The 16,027-nt window shown below is 47.2% G+C and overlaps 1 protein-coding gene across 1 annotated transcript in view; it reads left to right on the forward strand.

The window, feature by feature from the left end:
- drp2 (dystrophin related protein 2) overlaps positions 1–16,027 on the forward strand; it is a 108,948-nt gene that overhangs the window by 79,170 nt on the left and 13,751 nt on the right. The window contains exons 2-14 of the mRNA XM_042340788.1: positions 860–1,003; positions 2,151–2,307; positions 3,442–3,559; positions 4,525–4,793; positions 5,469–5,615; positions 6,346–6,424; positions 7,452–7,512; positions 9,682–9,743; positions 11,443–11,517; positions 11,963–12,164; positions 12,920–13,005; positions 14,101–14,258; positions 15,851–16,017. Coding sequence (XP_042196722.1) covers positions 957–1,003; positions 2,151–2,307; positions 3,442–3,559; positions 4,525–4,793; positions 5,469–5,615; positions 6,346–6,424; positions 7,452–7,512; positions 9,682–9,743; positions 11,443–11,517; positions 11,963–12,164; positions 12,920–13,005; positions 14,101–14,258; positions 15,851–16,017 — 1,628 coding nt within the window. The 5' untranslated portion in view covers positions 860–956. The remainder of the gene's footprint in view (positions 1–859; positions 1,004–2,150; positions 2,308–3,441; positions 3,560–4,524; positions 4,794–5,468; positions 5,616–6,345; positions 6,425–7,451; positions 7,513–9,681; positions 9,744–11,442; positions 11,518–11,962; positions 12,165–12,919; positions 13,006–14,100; positions 14,259–15,850; positions 16,018–16,027) is intronic.

Here is a 16,027-nt window from a genome sequence, read left to right on the forward strand (position 1 = left end):
CACAGGAGCTGGAAGCCAGTGAAGCTTGTGACAGAATCAGATAACTGTAGGTTTGTATTTTTCTTGTTTTCCCACAAATACACAGTCGTTTCACTTTACTAAGGAGCCCCTTAGCATAGCGGTTAGCAAGCTCACCTCGCAAGCAGAAGACCCAAGTTCTTTTCCCGTGCAGAGCGAAACCTTAGGTAAGTTTCCTTCCTCCACACACCTCTGGTTACCTAGAGGAAGTAGGAATCCACGAGTCAGTCAATTGGTGGATCGCTTTCCAGGGGTCATTCAATCCATGACTGTTTGTGGGACACTGCTGTGCGCAATTGTCTGCCGTGTTTCGCCTACAAAATACACAGTAAATCCACTTTACAATATATTCTGGGAAGCGCTTTGAGATGTCTCAAAGACGTGATAAAGTGTTATATCAAATTCTGTGAAGCACTTTGGTTCGTCCACTCAACCTGAAAGGTGCTGTACAAGGATCATCATTATTATAATTTGTAAAATGTTTTCTTTGTGTGGGCGGTAGACTTGGCTGATGATGGATATGTACTGTTACGGTCAAATTGAACACTGACCTCACATAGAGTTGTTACGGTCTGGAATGAACTGCCTGAAAGACTGATGGAAACAGATTCGATAATAGCTTTCAAAAGGGAATTGGATAGATCCTCAAAAAGAAAAAAGTTGCAGGGTTATGAGTTAAGAGTGGGACAAGTTGGTAGCTCTTTCAAAGAGCCAGCACAGGCACGATGGGCCGAATGGCCTCCTTCTGTGCTGTAAGATTCTATGATGCTACGATTCTCTATGATTCTACGTACATTGCATAGCTCCTGATCAGTACCAGTCTTTCCTGGGTGATTTGCAGGTATGGCTGACAACTTGGGATGTCAGGAACCCATGTGAAAGGCAAGCGAGGAGCAGCCACGAATTAACGTCTGACCTGACGTAGGTCCCGCAGTGAGATGAACCTGTGCTGGAGTGAGATCAAGAAGAAATCTCACAATATCAGGTGAAAACATGCGATATTTCATAACAGATTTGCTGTGCTAATTATCACGTGTCCTCCGCCTGGCTCAATTGGTAGCACTCTCGTCTCTGAGTCAAGCCCCACGTCAGAACTTTCAACTCAGCTGACATTCCAGCGTTGAGGGGGTGTTGCATTATTAGAGGTGCCGTCCTGTGGATGAGACGTTAAACCAACGTCCCATCTGCCTGGTCAGGTGGACCTTAAAGATCCCACGGCCCTATTCGAAAAGAAAAGGGAGTTTCTCTCTCCCAGTGTCCTGGCCACGATCCCCACCCCCCACGTCAGTCACTCCATGGCTGTTTGTGTGGGGCATTGTGTGTAAATTGGCTGCCCCATTGGGGGAATTATTGGCCGTGACACCAGGAGAAACTACTTCCTCTTCAAAGAGTATCATGCGATCTTCAACGTCCACCTGGACGGGCAGAAGGGTCCCTGGTTTAACATCTCCGAAAGACGGCACCTCCGACAATGCATGGAGTGTCAGTATGGACTTTGTGATTCCAAATCCCAACGTGGTTGTTGAACCCACGATCTCCTGACGCTCAGAGGCGCGAGAGCTACCGACTGAACCGGGCTGACAGGCTAACCTCTCTTGTTGCGCTTTTGATCATCGATCCCCTCCCCACACCCTACGGCTCTAAATCAAGCACCCTCGCAGCAGTGTCAAGCTCCTTGAGACATCCTTCCCGATGTAAACGTAGCTGTATAAGTGTAAATTGTGCTGCACTGTAAACATCCCACCGAGTCTGTCACGTGCTGTAACTTCAACATGGATCAGCTTCGCCTCCATGATCCAACAGCTGAGAACTTGAAACCGAGAGCAGAGGCCAAGAGCAACTGGAAGGGAAAGCAACTCCGCAGGACTCTGCCCTCATCAGTAAAATAAACGTTGTATCTTTATATCAAAGGAAGATAAACGAGAATTCGGAAAGGCAACAGGCAGTGCGTTCCAGACCATAACAACTCGCTGCGTAAAACAATTTCTCCTCATCTTGCCTGTGGTTCATTTGCCAATTATCTTAAACCGACTGGTTCCCATTTAATAAGATAAAAATTCTTAAATCTATGTCCTCTCTCTCTTTCTCTCTTTTCTCCCCCTCCCTCCCTCTCCCCTGAATGCCGTGCTCAGGGTTCGGCTGGAAGCCCTCTCTGACCACAGTGGTAAGCTGCAGTTGTCCCTGCAGGAGACCATTGACTGGCTGACCCAGAAAGATGAGGAACTGTCTAAGCAGCTGCCGTTCAGCGGGGACATTGACTCGGTGGAGCAGCACAGCCAGTTCCACACCGTAAGTCCCTCTGCGAGTCCGAGAGAATGGTTTGGTCCAAACTTCGGGATCAGGCACGGGAACCGTACGCTCAAAGCTCCGAGCAGAGGCGGGAACTCTTTCGAAAGGGCACCACCTTCACCTGTAAGAGCTTGGCATTTGAGTAGGAGCGGATGGGAGATGGGGTGGGAGATGTTCTCACGTGGGCGCACGTTACTGGACAGTGGGTTCCTATAGCGTGCTCGCCTCGCAAGCGAAAGGACAAGGGTTTCGATTCCCGGGTGGGGTACAAGCTTAGGCAAGTTTCCTTTACTCCATACACCTCTGATTGAGGGTAGTAATTGGCTGCGATGTTTCATCCTCAAAAATACAGTCACTACACTTTACACTAAATCCTGTGAAAAGCTTTGAGACGTCTCAATGACATTATAAGGCACTATATCAAATGCAAGGACCATAATATGCAACATGGTGTAATGAATGAGGCCTCGTGATGGTAATGGGGGTAAGTGCGTCACTTCTGCGGTCCATGGGGATTCTGGCTGCCGCGAGTAAAATTGGGCCAAAGCAGAGTGGTGTGTGAGGAAGAGCCAGGCCAGGCCGAAACCTCAGGAAGGCTGGGAACCAGGACCGCCTGGCACACTGACAGCCTGGCTGTGGAGATACTGTTGGTTATTGGGGTGGGAACAGACGGCAGCCCCCAGGCTGGTTTCATCTGCCTCCACCCCAATAACCCGTTAATGACAGGTTTCCGGAAGGAAACACAAAAATATTGCTAATGCAGCCCACAGACATTTCTTAAGTAGGGCATCTGGCCCTCAGCAGCCAAAAGGTTGTACACCCTGGTAGATAATGAAGGCCTTCTTGACCTCATCCGTCCTGAACACCCATCCCACGGTCCCCCCAGCACAGCATCAAGCTGTTTTTAATGAGTCCCAGTGCCCTGGCCTTAACCACTCTTCCTGCGAATCCAGTTCCAGTCGTTAGTAAAGAAATACTTCCTGGTGTCTGTCCTGAAATTACCCCCTGTGTCCTCTTGTTCTGCTGACTGATGAGATGCTGTACTGTCTCACACTGGTACCTGGAGTTTCTTCCCTGGTAACTGAATGGCTTGACTTCTGCTGCTCCATGTCACTTCTCTGTAATTACCTGCAGGCTTTCATGGAAGAGGTGAAGGCTAAAGGTCCCTTCATCCTGGCTACGCTGGACTCCGCCCAGGCCTTCTTATCTCAGCATCCCTTGGAGGGGGCAGAGGAGCCAGCACAAAACAAGGGTCAGTTCTCATCCCGTTCCTCACCAGCGTCTGTCTCCCCATCGCTGGCTGCTGTAACAAAACTACTTTTGTTTAATGATAAAGTACGGTATGCACAGTTTAGATAATCGTACAGGCTAAGGCTAGGTTGAATTTGTGGAGTCCCGTAACGCAGTGGTTAGAGCACTCGCTTCGCTAGTGAGAGGAGTCGGGTTCAATTCCCAAGTTTTGTTACTCCGTTTACCTAGCAATAAATAAGAGTCCGGTTGCTAGTGATTGGCTTTCCGAGGGTAATAATCTCTCAAAAGAAAATTTGGTCACTCGATCCACGATTGTTTGTGGGATACTGCTGTAGCTGCTGCATTTCACCCACAAAATGCACAGTCACTACACTTTATATTATATCCCGTGAAGCACTTTGAGATAACTTCAGTTATCAGGAGAGGCGAGAGAAGCGAGGATTATTCTCGTTGGAGCAGAGAAGGTTGAGAGAAACTTAATAGAAGTTTTCAAAATTATGAGAGGATTTGATAGGGTGAACAAGGAGGAACTATTTCCATTGGCGGGTGAGTCGGTAACCCGAGGTCACCGATTTAAAATAGTTGTTAAAAGAAACAGAGGGGAGGTGAGGAGAAATGTTTTTACACAGCGAGTTGTTCGGATCTGGAATGCATTGCCTGAAAGGGTGATGGAAGCCGATTCGATAACAACGTTTAACTGAGAAGTAGACAATTATTTGGGGAGGACAAGTTTGCAGTAGTTATGGGGAGAAAGCGGGGGTGTGGGATTGAATTGGATAGCTCTTTTCAAAGAGCCAGCACAGACACGATGGGCCGAATGGCCTCCTTCTGGGCTGCATAATTCTATGTCCTCCCCACTTGAAAGGTGCGAGTTGAAATGTAAGGATTGTTCTGATGGTTTGTGACTGTTGTGGAGTTGGGATGTACGGTCCCTATGGCTCAGATTCTGGCGAATCGTGGTTCCAGACTTGTCGCCGAAGCACAGAATCCAGAACATGAGCCGTTTCATCTGGAAGCAGGCCAACGTGTCGAGCGAGATGTGGGAGAGGCTGGGCGCCCGGTGCATCGACCGTCACCGGCACATCGAGAGGACCCTGGACAAGCTGCTGGAGCTCCAGGGAGGCATGGAGGAGATCGGGCTGGCCCTGAGCCAGGCAGAGGCCGTGCGGGAATCTTGGGAGCCCGTGGGAGATCTCTTCATAGACTCTCTGCAGGAGCACATCGAGTCCACTAAGGTACAACTGGCCAGCGCGCAGGGAAGGCTGGGAGCTGGAGACCCGAACTGGGAGAGAGTTTGTAAACAGGGGATGTGATCCATTTGTATCACGTGATCCATTTGTTTAGGAGAGATGCTTCGCTTACACCAGGTGACCAAAAAGTTGTGACATCGTTAGAGAAAATTATGATTATTTGTTTTTTTTAAATAATAGGGTAGATATCATGACTTTTTGGTCACCCTGTACTTGAAAAGGAAAACTTTGCAAGGCTATAGGGAAAGAGGGGTGGGAGCGGGACTAGTTGGATTGTTATTCCAAAGAGCCGGCACAGGCAGGATGGGCTGAATGGCCTCCTTCTGTGCTGTAATGATTATTTATGATTCTGTAGAGAACTCGCCTCGCAGGCAACAGGACCCGAGTTTGAATCCTGGGCAGGGCGAAACATTAGACAAGTTTCCTCACTCCACACTCCTCTATTTACTGAGTAGTAAGTAAGAACCAAGTCCAGTTCAAGCGTTTATATTCAATAAAGGTCTGACTTAACTCATACTTTACACAATTCATAATAAATGTATGGTCCCAACTGATATTACTTATGTGAAGTTTACTGTATTATTGTGTTACTGGAAAGAGGAAAGAGAAAGGGAGTTGGGAATATATCTTTCTATTTTCCCCCCCACTTCATCCCCTAAGATGTTCAAAGAGGAGCTGGGGACTGTGAAGGACGGTATGAAACTAGCTGATGACCTGGCCCACCAATTGGCCATCTCTGACGTCCACCTCTCCACAGAGAACAGCCAACATCTGGAGGAGCTGGGATTCAGGTGGAAGGTTTTACAGGTATGTGGGTGTGGGGGGGAGGGGGCGGGAGTTGGCGGAGGTGGGGGTCACGAAGGGGGAGTGGAGGGGGGGAGTGGAGGGGTGGGGTGGAAGAGGAGGGAGGCCATTCCCTCACAGCCTTCACCCCACCAGCATTGTCTTTATATTCAGGAAATGTTCGGAAAATGCTTGACCTTGTTTGTAAATTATAAGATTTACGGAAAGCCGACTTTGAACTGAAGATTGAATTTAAGAATTTTATGCGGGAGAGTTTGCGCGTGTTTTTGTGTGTATTTGTGTGCACGTGTTTTTTCCTGTGCGTCTTTTTGTGTGTGTGCGCGCGCGTGTGTGTGCGTGCGTGTACACACACGTGTGGGTTTCTTGTGTCAACGTGTGTTTGAGCCAGTGGGTATCTGCATGTCTTGTACATGTGTGTTTGTGTGCACGTGTTTTTGTGTGCGTTTTTGAGTGCATATCTATTTGTGTGTGGATGGGTTTGTGTGTGTGTATATATGTGTTTGAGCACGTGTGCATATACGTGAGCAAATCTCAATAATCTCTACCCCCTGGCACTCTCAGAGGAGGGAAGGCAGTCAGACGGACAGCAAACACTGAATTACTTTACAGAGGCTGGCAGTGAGCAGAATGAACCACGAGGGAGGGAGGGGAGGGGACGCTGGAGGGAACGAGAGAGCTTTGGTGAAGAATTCAGTTCCTGGGCCTCACACCTGTGTTCCTCTTCACTCCACAGACCACCATAGAGGAACGTCTCAAGCAGTTACAAGATGCCCATCGAGACTTTGGCCCAGGCTCCCAACACTTTTTATCCAGTAAGAGCAACTCAAAGATAGTTTAGGGGTGACAGGGATTCGAGGCTTGTGCCAGGCTGGGGTAGAGGGAAGGGGAGAGTTAAGAGGACTTAGATCACAGTACGATCTGTTTTCTACACACCGCACATTCAAAATCAAACGCCAATTCCAACAGGTTAGATTCTAAAATCTTCTAATGAATCAATGTTACTCTCTGTTCATTATTATTTACCAATAAACAAACACACACTGGCTTCAATACTCATTATGCTGTTATCATTGGTGTAACGTGCTCAGTAACGTTACCCCCCCTCCCCATCTGTTACTCTCTGTGTAACGCTGCCCCCTATCTGTCACTCTCTGTAACTCACTGCCCCCTTGGGTGTCCATAGGAGTCCAAAAGCGTAGTGGTTAGAGCGCTCGCTTTGCAAGTGAGAGGATCTGGGTTTGATTCCCAGCAGGGCGAAACATTAGACACGTTTCCTTCCTCCACACGCTTCTGTTTACCTAACAGTAAACAGGAGCCCGGTTGTTAATCGCTTTCCCTTCAAAAAAAAGTTTTAAAAAAATATTAATTTGGTCACTCAATCCACGACTGTTTGTGGAACACTGCAGTGCGCAATTGGTTGCCGTGTTTTGCCCACAAAATACACAGTTAATTCACTTTACAGTGTATCCTGTGAAGCGCTTTGAGACGTCTTGAAGACGTGATAAGGCACCGTATCAAATGCAAGGATTATTATCATCATTATTATGCATCTAACTCCCCAAATGTTGTATGGATTATTTTTTGTGTATTTTCTGCCCAATTCCTTTACAAAGCAAAACCTCTGACACTACCCATAGGATCTTGTGAAGCATCACAAAAGCTACAGAGAAACCTGCAGTGATTTAGTGCGAGCGAGTGAGTGGGAGTGAATGCCACTGAGCCAGTTCCTGCTCACTCCCTAATGCAAGTCAGGACACACTGACAGTGAGGGTCAGGGCTGTTGAATGATTTATATTTTCACATTTTCTCTTCCGATCTCTGTGTCACTGATACTTTCAGCTTCTGTCCAGGTTCCATGGGAGCGGGCCATCTCACCCAGCAAAGTGCCATACTACATCAAGTGAGTAACAGCCACGGTGGGGGAAGAGGGTGGCAGGGAGAGGGGAACTGTTGGGGGGAGAGGGGTGGGTGTAGGGGTGAACGAAAGGGGATAGACGAGCTCTGAGACGCTTTTTTTTGGCCAGCCGGGTGTCTGACACATACGTAAACCCATCACCGTTGCTTAAGAGTATCCAAACCAAACTGAGAATTCCACACATCCCACGTACACATGGAAATCCCAGAGATAGATTGTTGGAATGGAATGCGCCCTCTCTCCCTGGAGGAATGCATCCTGCTTACCTAATTCCAGAAGGTATTAGGCACAGGTTGGCAGGAGCAAAGGCTTGGGTTGGCAGGTTGGCAGGAGCCAGAATGTGTGTTGGGGTAACTGCTGGAGTCTAACCACTAAAACCGCACAGCTTGCCATTGATATTGCTGTCTGGCAAGCTTTCCCGCTACTTGTCCGGTTAGGACCACCCTACCCGTTAGGCTTTGGCTTGCGGGGTTCACAGGAGCTGGCAGCCAATTTGCGCACAGCATTAACCCACAAACAGCCATGGAGTGAGGGTCCAAATTTATTTGGGGGTTTGTTGGGCAGACACCCTTCTCTTTTTAAATAGAATCTTTAACCTCCAATTGAACAGGCAGACTAGACCTCGGTTTAACGTCTCATCCGAAGGACAGCACCTCTGGCAACCCAACACCCCCTCATTGGAGTGTCAGCTCAGGCTATTTCGCCCCCAAAATATACAGTCAATCCACTTTACAGTATATTCTGTGAAGCATTTTGAGATGTCTGAACAACGTGATAAGACATTATATCAAAAGCAAGGACGATTATTATTATTATATGAGTTACAAGTTCAATAACTCTTGTGCTTAAGGACTACTTGTCAGTAGTTCCCTGTGAAATGATGTTTGATGAAGTGCAAGGATTGACAAGTCAAGGATTGTTATTATATACTGTACTGACGTAACCCTTCACATCGTTTTTCCCTCAAGTGCCACAATTTTCCAGATCCCTTTCAGATACCGATAGGGAGTCAGCTTCAACTGACATTTGTGGTAAAATATTCCACACACTAACATCCCTGCACATTTTTAAAAAAAACTCCTCCCTCCCATCCTTGTCCCTAAGTTTCTTCATTTATTTTTAACAAGAAATCCTCAGCCCCACATTTCATAGGAACATAAATAGATAGGAACAGGAGTAGGACATTCAGCCGCTCAAGCCTGTTCCACCATTCTATTAGATCAGGGCTGATCTGTACCTCAACTCCAATTACTTGCCTTTTCCCCATATCCCTTGACCTAACAAACATCTTGAGTCTTGAAAATTTGAATAGATTCCCAATTATCCACTATCCAGTTTCATTGCCCTTAGGAGACTCCTTTCACATGACTGGAATTGATCACAAGAATACATAATGTCGAATAAAGTCTATATTATTAGCGTCAGCCTGGCTCAGTTGCTAGCACTCTCATCTCTGGGTCAGAAGGTCGTGGGTTCACACCCACCAATAATCTTAATGATTGCATTGATATGCAGTCGTAAATCCTGGTGAAGAGCTTTGAGATGTCCTCCTGACCTGAAAGGAGCTACATCAAATGCAAGCATCAATAGTAGGATTATTGGGGACTTTGAACTCACGGTTGAAGTCTCGGGCTGACATTTCACACAGCGTGTGTGTTGAGCTGTCTTTCAGATGAGACATTAAACTCAGATTCCATCTGCCTGTTCAGGTGGGGGTTAAAGATCCCATGGCACTATTCGAAAAGAGAAGGGAGTTTCTTTCTCCCGGTTTCCTGACCAACAATCCCTCAGATAAAAATTGGTAGTTGATTTTATGGCTGCTTATGGGACATTGCTGTGCACAAAATCGGCTGCTGCGTTCGTCGACAAGTTCACAGTTACTACACTTTACTGGAAATCCTGTGAAGCACTTTGAGATGTCCTCTTGACCTGACAGGAATTATATCAAATGCAAGCATTAAAATTAGGATTGTGGTTTTAATTTTGGCATGGGTTATTAAATAGGATGTAAAAATGGGATATTTATTTAGTATAATAATAGTCCTTACATTTGCTATAGGGCCTTATCACATTGTTGAGATGTCTCAAAATGCTTCACAGGATATACTGTAAAGTGAATTGACTATATATTGACTATATTCTTTGTCCTTTCAGTCATCAGGCCCAGACCACCTGCTGGGACCACCCAAAGATGACTGAGCTGTACCAGTCACTAGGTAAGTCTGTCCCTCTCCTCACACAGCTCTGCTCTGCGCGATCTTGTAACTTGTACACAGTTTTATATTCAAACACTTGATGGCTCTCCTGTTATATCGTTATATAGACTGGGGTGATATTGCTTAGAGCAGAGGGTTAAGAGATGATCTGATTAAGGTGTTTACAGTAATGGAAGTAGTTGACACGTTAGATAATGGAGGGTTCTTCCCTTTGGTAGAGAGGGATCCATTACTAGGGGCAGAGCCTTAACATCAGAGCCAAGGTGGTTAGACCTCAGTCGTGAAGTGTCGCTTCACACAGAGAATTGTGAGGGTGTGGATCTCTCAGCCCCAGAGAGCTGCAGAGGCGCAATCAATAAAGATGTTTGGGAGACAAATATTGGGTAGAGGTGTTGAAGGATAAGGTAAAAGAGCAGGGCACTGCGATCCAAAAATCTGACAAGATCTAATAAACTGGTGGAACGGATACCATGGGATGGACGGCCTCCTATTCCTGTTTGCCTGTATCCCAGCGGAAGACCATGAGGGATTTCGGGAGCCTGACGGGAAACGTGTAGGTAGAAATTCTGCCTGATTCCCATTTATTCTGTTACCATAGGATTTCCGAGCATCTGGAATGTGTCGGGTTCCATTTACGGAAAAAGGATTTCAAAGTTAAAACCAAATGGTTCAACAAATTGCCCAAACCTACACACTCTGAAATGTTCCTGGTACTGCAGTAAATCTAAACATATTGTTAAGGGAATAAAACATCAATCTGAAGGTTGCAATTATTGAAATTAATTGCATCAGTGTGAGTTTTCTAAATTGCTTTCATCCTTCTTGTGAAGCCCGTTAGGATGTGAACTGTATGGTTAGCTGCCGCTAGTTAACACTTAGCTCCTCTTTTATCAAACAATACAGAGCCTTTCGCAGAGGGTGAACGTCTCAAAGTGCTTCACGTAATTGTGGTGAGCTCTGGGCAGGGAGGGGAACGCGGAGTCGGAGCATTGCCAAAGGAGATGCTCGAGGAGATGTTTTTAAGAGGGTCATGAAGGGAGAGAGGGAGAGGGAGAGAGAGAGAGAGAAGGCAGGAGGTGATGGGATTTAGGGAAGTAACTGTAGAGGGCATTAGTGCCTGGCTGCTTGGCCAATGATGGAACATTAGGGGTGAGGAACGAGCGGTAAAGCATATTCGGAAGGGCGGAGGGCAGGGTGGAAGAAAAGGGCTGGAAAGAACACAATCCCATAGTGTGATGGCTTGCGCGCTCTCCTCGCAAGCAAGAGGACCCAGGTTCGATTCCCGGGTGGAGCAAAATCTTACCAAGTTTTTTAGTCCACACGCCTCTGTTTACCCAGCAGTAAGTAGGAATCCGGTTGTTAGTTGATTGGAGGATCGTTTTCTAGGGGTAATAATTTCCCCTCCGCCCCAATTTTTCACTCAATCCACGACTGTTTGTTGGACTCTGCTGTGCACAATTGGCTGCAGAGTTACGCTCACAAAATACAGTCAATCCATTTTCCAGTATATTCTGGGAAGCGCTTTGAGACGTCTCCATAATAAGGAGCTATATCAAATGCAAGGATTATTATTATTATTAACAGCCGCGCTGGGGAAGGCAAGAGCGTGTAGGGATTTGAAGGCCAGCAATGTAATTTATTTCCATCTCAGAGGGCACAAGTCATGTAAATTAATGGACATCTTATTTCCTACCGACAGCTGCCCTGAACAACATAAAGTTCTCAGCGTACAGAACCGCCATGAAGCTGAGACGGGTGCAGAAGGCACTGAGGCGTAAGTACTCACGACCGATTCGGCGTTCGGGCTTTCGTCTTCAACAAGCAACCAGAAACCAACAGTTCAGCCCCACCTTCACCTCCACAGCTCTGCTCTCTTCCTGCCATCTGTGTTATCCGGGTGACATTTTCCTACACAACGCTGGGGTGGGGCGTAGGGCGGGCGCTGTTGCATCGTCGGAGGTGCTATTCATTTGAGTGATATAATATACGAAGGTGCCGTCTGCCTGCTCGGGTGGACGTTAAAGCTCCCACGGAGCTATTCGAAAAGAGACGGAAGTTTCTCCCTCTTCCCGGCGTCCTGGCCGACAATTCCCCCCCAAAATTGTCGCTCGCTCCCAGGCTGTTTGTGAGACGTGCGCGATTCGCTGCTGTGTTCGCCCGGTCTTGATCTGTTGGTGTTGTCGTTGTCATCGTTGTGTTCCTCTGGTCTCCGCTGGCAGTGGATCTCCTGAGCATGAGCAGTGCCTCGGCCACCTTCAACCAGCATGAGCTCCAGCACAGCGACCAGGCCATCGATGTGCTGCAGATCATCCAGTCCCTGACCGCCATGTACGACCAGCTGGAGCAGGAGCGCGGCATCATCCTCAATGTGCCTCTGTCTGTGGACATGTGTCTCAACTGGCTCCTCAACGTCTATGACACGTGGGTACCAGCATCAGGTCCTCCTAGCTCGGCCTTGCTCCCCCTGTCCCTGTGTCTCCCGTTTTCTCTCTCTCTCTCTCTCTCTCTCTCTCGGTCCCTGTATCTCCCGCGCTCTCTCTCTCTCTCTCTCTCTGTTTTTCTCTCTCTGTCTAACTCTCTTCTGGCTCTGGGATACTACTCTGCATGAGGGGTGCTATATAAATGCAAGTTGTTGTTGTTGTCCCTATCTCTCTCTCTCTCTCTCTGTCCCCGTCTCTCTTTCTCTCCGTGTGCCCGTCTCTCTCATTCCCTGTCTTTTTCTCTCTCTCTTTCTCTCTCTCTGTCCCTCTCTCCCTCTAACAATCTCTCTCTATTAATCCTGCTTGTGGGACACTGATGTTCACAATTGTATTCTGTGAAGCGCTCTGAGACATTATTATGTCCCTGACCTCAGAGTTACTCTGGGAGATTAACCTTTCTGACGGCTTGTCACATTCTCTCATTCTGACCTGTCGTTGATTTTCTCACTGGTGGAAAGTACAGAGAGCACATTTCCACCTGAAAGGCTGTGGATGTTGGATCCATTCAAATTTTCAAGACTGAGGTGGACAGATGTTTGTTAGGTCAGGGTATCAAGGGATACGGGGCAAAGGCAGGTAATTGGAGTTGAGGTACAGATCAGCCATGATCTAATAGGTTCAAGGGGCTGAATGGTTACCTCCTGTTCCTATGACTTAAAACCTTCACGTCCTTCTGCTCTCTCCTTCCTTTGCCAGAGGTCGCAATGGTAAGATTCGAGCTCTGTCCTTCAAGACTGGAATCGTCGCCTTGTGCAACGCGGAGGTGGAGGAGAAATATCAATGTAAGTATCTAATATGGCGACAATATTTGTGGAGTCCTGGAGTGTAGTGGTTAGAGCACTCGCCTCATAAGCAAGAGGATCTGGGTTGGATTCCCGGGCAGGGCAAAATGTTAAGCAAGTTTCCTTATTCCACACATCTCTGTTTACCCAGCGGTAATAAGGAACCCGGTTGTTAGTTGGTTGGTAGATTGCCTTTCTGGGAGTAAAAATCCCTTCAAAAACTGTTTAAAAAAATAATAATCTGGTCACTCAATCCACAACTGTTTGTGGGACACTGCTGTGCACAATTGGCTGCCGTGTTTCACCAACAAAATGTATAGTCAATTCTGTGAAGCACATTGAGACGTCTCAAAGACGTGATAAGGTGTTGTATCAAGGATTATTATTAAACCCCAAATCTCGCAGTCAGATCCGCATCAAATAACATCTTACTCTGTCTCTAACCCGTCCTGTCACTGACCGAGGAGTGTGGAAGGACAGTGTAGAGGGAGCTTTACTCTGTCACTAACCAGTTCTGTGACTGACTCTGCCTCGACCATTGGCAATACACAATCTGTGCAGATGTGTGGGTGTGAGCACTGAAATGTGTATAATCTGAACTCTTGCTGTGCTCCCTCCAGTACACTGATGTTACCTCTCTGTCTTTCTCACTCACTCTCTCTGACTTTCTTTCACTTTGTCTGTCTCTCTCTCTTTCTCTTTGTTTCTCTCACTCATTTTCTCATTCGGTCTTGTTTCTCTCTGTCTCATTCTGTCTCTCTCCGTCTGTATAACTCTCTCTCATTTCTCTCTCTCTGTCTCTAACTCACTCTCTGTCTCACTCTCTCTTTCTCTCTCTGCCCGCCCATCTGTCTTATTCATTCTCTCTGTTTATATCACTCTTTGTCTTTCACCATCTCTAACTATTTATCTCATTCTCTCTCTGTCTCTCTCTTACTCTCTCTGTACTCTCTCACTCTGTCTCTCACTCTTTCTACGCTCTCTGACTCTCTCTCTGTCTCTCTCTTACTCTCTCTGTACTCTCTCACTCTGTCTCTCACTCTCTCTACGCTCTCTGACTCTCTCTGTGACTCTCTGGCTCTCTCTCCCCCGCAGTCCTGTACGAGCAGGTGAGCGGAGCGGGCGGTCAGTGTGACCAGCGACAGCTCAGTTTGCTGCTGCACGAGGCCATTCAGATCCCGCGGCAGTTGGGGGAGGTGGCAGCCTTCGGGGGCAGCAACGTGGAGCCCAGCATCAGGAGCTGCTTCCGCTTTGTAAGTCTGAGGCCAGGCCTTCCCGGGTGGGGAGGGCTTTGGTTAGAGCACTCGCCTCGCAAGCGAGAGGACCCGGGTTCGATTCCTGGTCGGGGCAAAGCCTTAGGCAAGTTTCCTTACTCCACACACCTGCCAGTAACTAGGAATCCGAATGCTTGTGGATTGTCGGATCGCTTTCCAGGGGTAATAATCCCTCCCCCCAAAAAATGGGGAGGGATTGTTACCCTCCCAATCTAAGACTGTTTGGGGGAAACTGCTTTGTGCAATTCGCCGCCGAGTTTTGCCCCAAAATTACACAGTCACTCCACTACAATATATTCTATGACTCACTTTGAGACGTCGCAATGATGTGATAAGGCTCTATATCAGATGCTTAGATTATTATTGTATTGTTATAATCCTAGAAATGCTATGGGCTGCCTAGAAGCAGGTATAATTGTCATGATTTATTGTATAATATTATTTATTGTTTTATATCTGTTATTTTGCCCTCAGTGGCCTCTTATTTGGAGGGTGGGTGGAGGTGATACCTATCAAGTTTGAATTGTACCTTTTTAAAGAAACACTCAATCTTCAAAGCTCTGCTTTCAACCGCCCTGTCAATGACAGCTCTTGATCTTGTTAGCATTTCACAGTGGCTTTAAAAAGATTTCTCTGCTCAGCACAGACCTGCCGGGGAATCAACCCAGTGCGGGAAGAGAGAGAGAGAGAGAATGAGACCTTGGCCCCTGAAACCATAAATAAACCAAGGTCCCGTCTGCCTGTTCAGGTGGATGTTTAATGAAATGAGCTATTCGAAATGAGAAGGACGTTTCTCTCAGGCCAACAATCCCCGAGCTGAAATTGATCACTCACTTCATGGCTGATTAATGGGACGTTGCTGCCTGCAAATCCATTGCTGCATTAGCCTAAGATACAGTACAATTTACACTAATACACCTTGCACATCAGTAGGGTGTCTCAAAATGCTTGACAATTCTGGCTGGGCACCAGAGCTGAGGGTGGGAGATGGGTTGTGTGGAGGGGATAGATGACTGAAAGAGGTATGTTTGGATACGTAACCGAAAGGAGCGAGGGGAGGGAGTAAGCTGGAGGGACCTGTAAATGGAATTGAAATAGACAGTCACTACACTTGTACAGTGTCCTGTAGTGTATTGGTTAGAGCGCTCACCTCGCAAACTCGGGTTCGATTCCCAGGTGGGGCGAGACCTTAGGTAAATTTCCTGACTCCACACGCCTCTATTTACCTAGCAGTAAGTAGGTAACCGAATGTTTGTGGATTGACGGATCGCTTTCCAGGGGTAATAATCGCTTCAAACAAAAAGGTAGTCACTCAATCCACAACTGTTTGTGGGTCACTGCTGTGTGCAATCGTTTGCCGAGTTTCGCCCCAAAAACACACAATCAATCCAGTTTCCAGTATATTTTGTGAAGTGCTTCGAGATGTCTCAACGACGTGATTAAAAAGCTATATCAAATGCAAGGATCGTTACTATTATTATTAAATCCTGTGAAGCGCTTTGAGCTATCCTCCCAAGATCAAAGGGTCTGTATGAAATACAAGGATTATTGCTGTTCTCTCCTGTGTCCAGGCTGATGGGAAGCCGGTGATCGAGGCCACTCACTTCCTGGAGTGGATGAAGCTGGAGCCACAGTCCATGGTGTGGCTGCCAGTCCTACACCGCCTGGTGTCAGCCGAGTCCGCCAAGCACCAGGCAAAGTGCCATGTCTGTAAACAATGTCCCATTAAAGGCTTCAGGTAGGGACCT

Source organism: Callorhinchus milii, unplaced genomic scaffold, assembly GCF_018977255.1.
Source record: "Callorhinchus milii isolate IMCB2004 unplaced genomic scaffold, IMCB_Cmil_1.0 Scaffold15, whole genome shotgun sequence".
Taxonomy (NCBI): Eukaryota; Metazoa; Chordata; class Chondrichthyes; order Chimaeriformes; family Callorhinchidae; genus Callorhinchus; species Callorhinchus milii.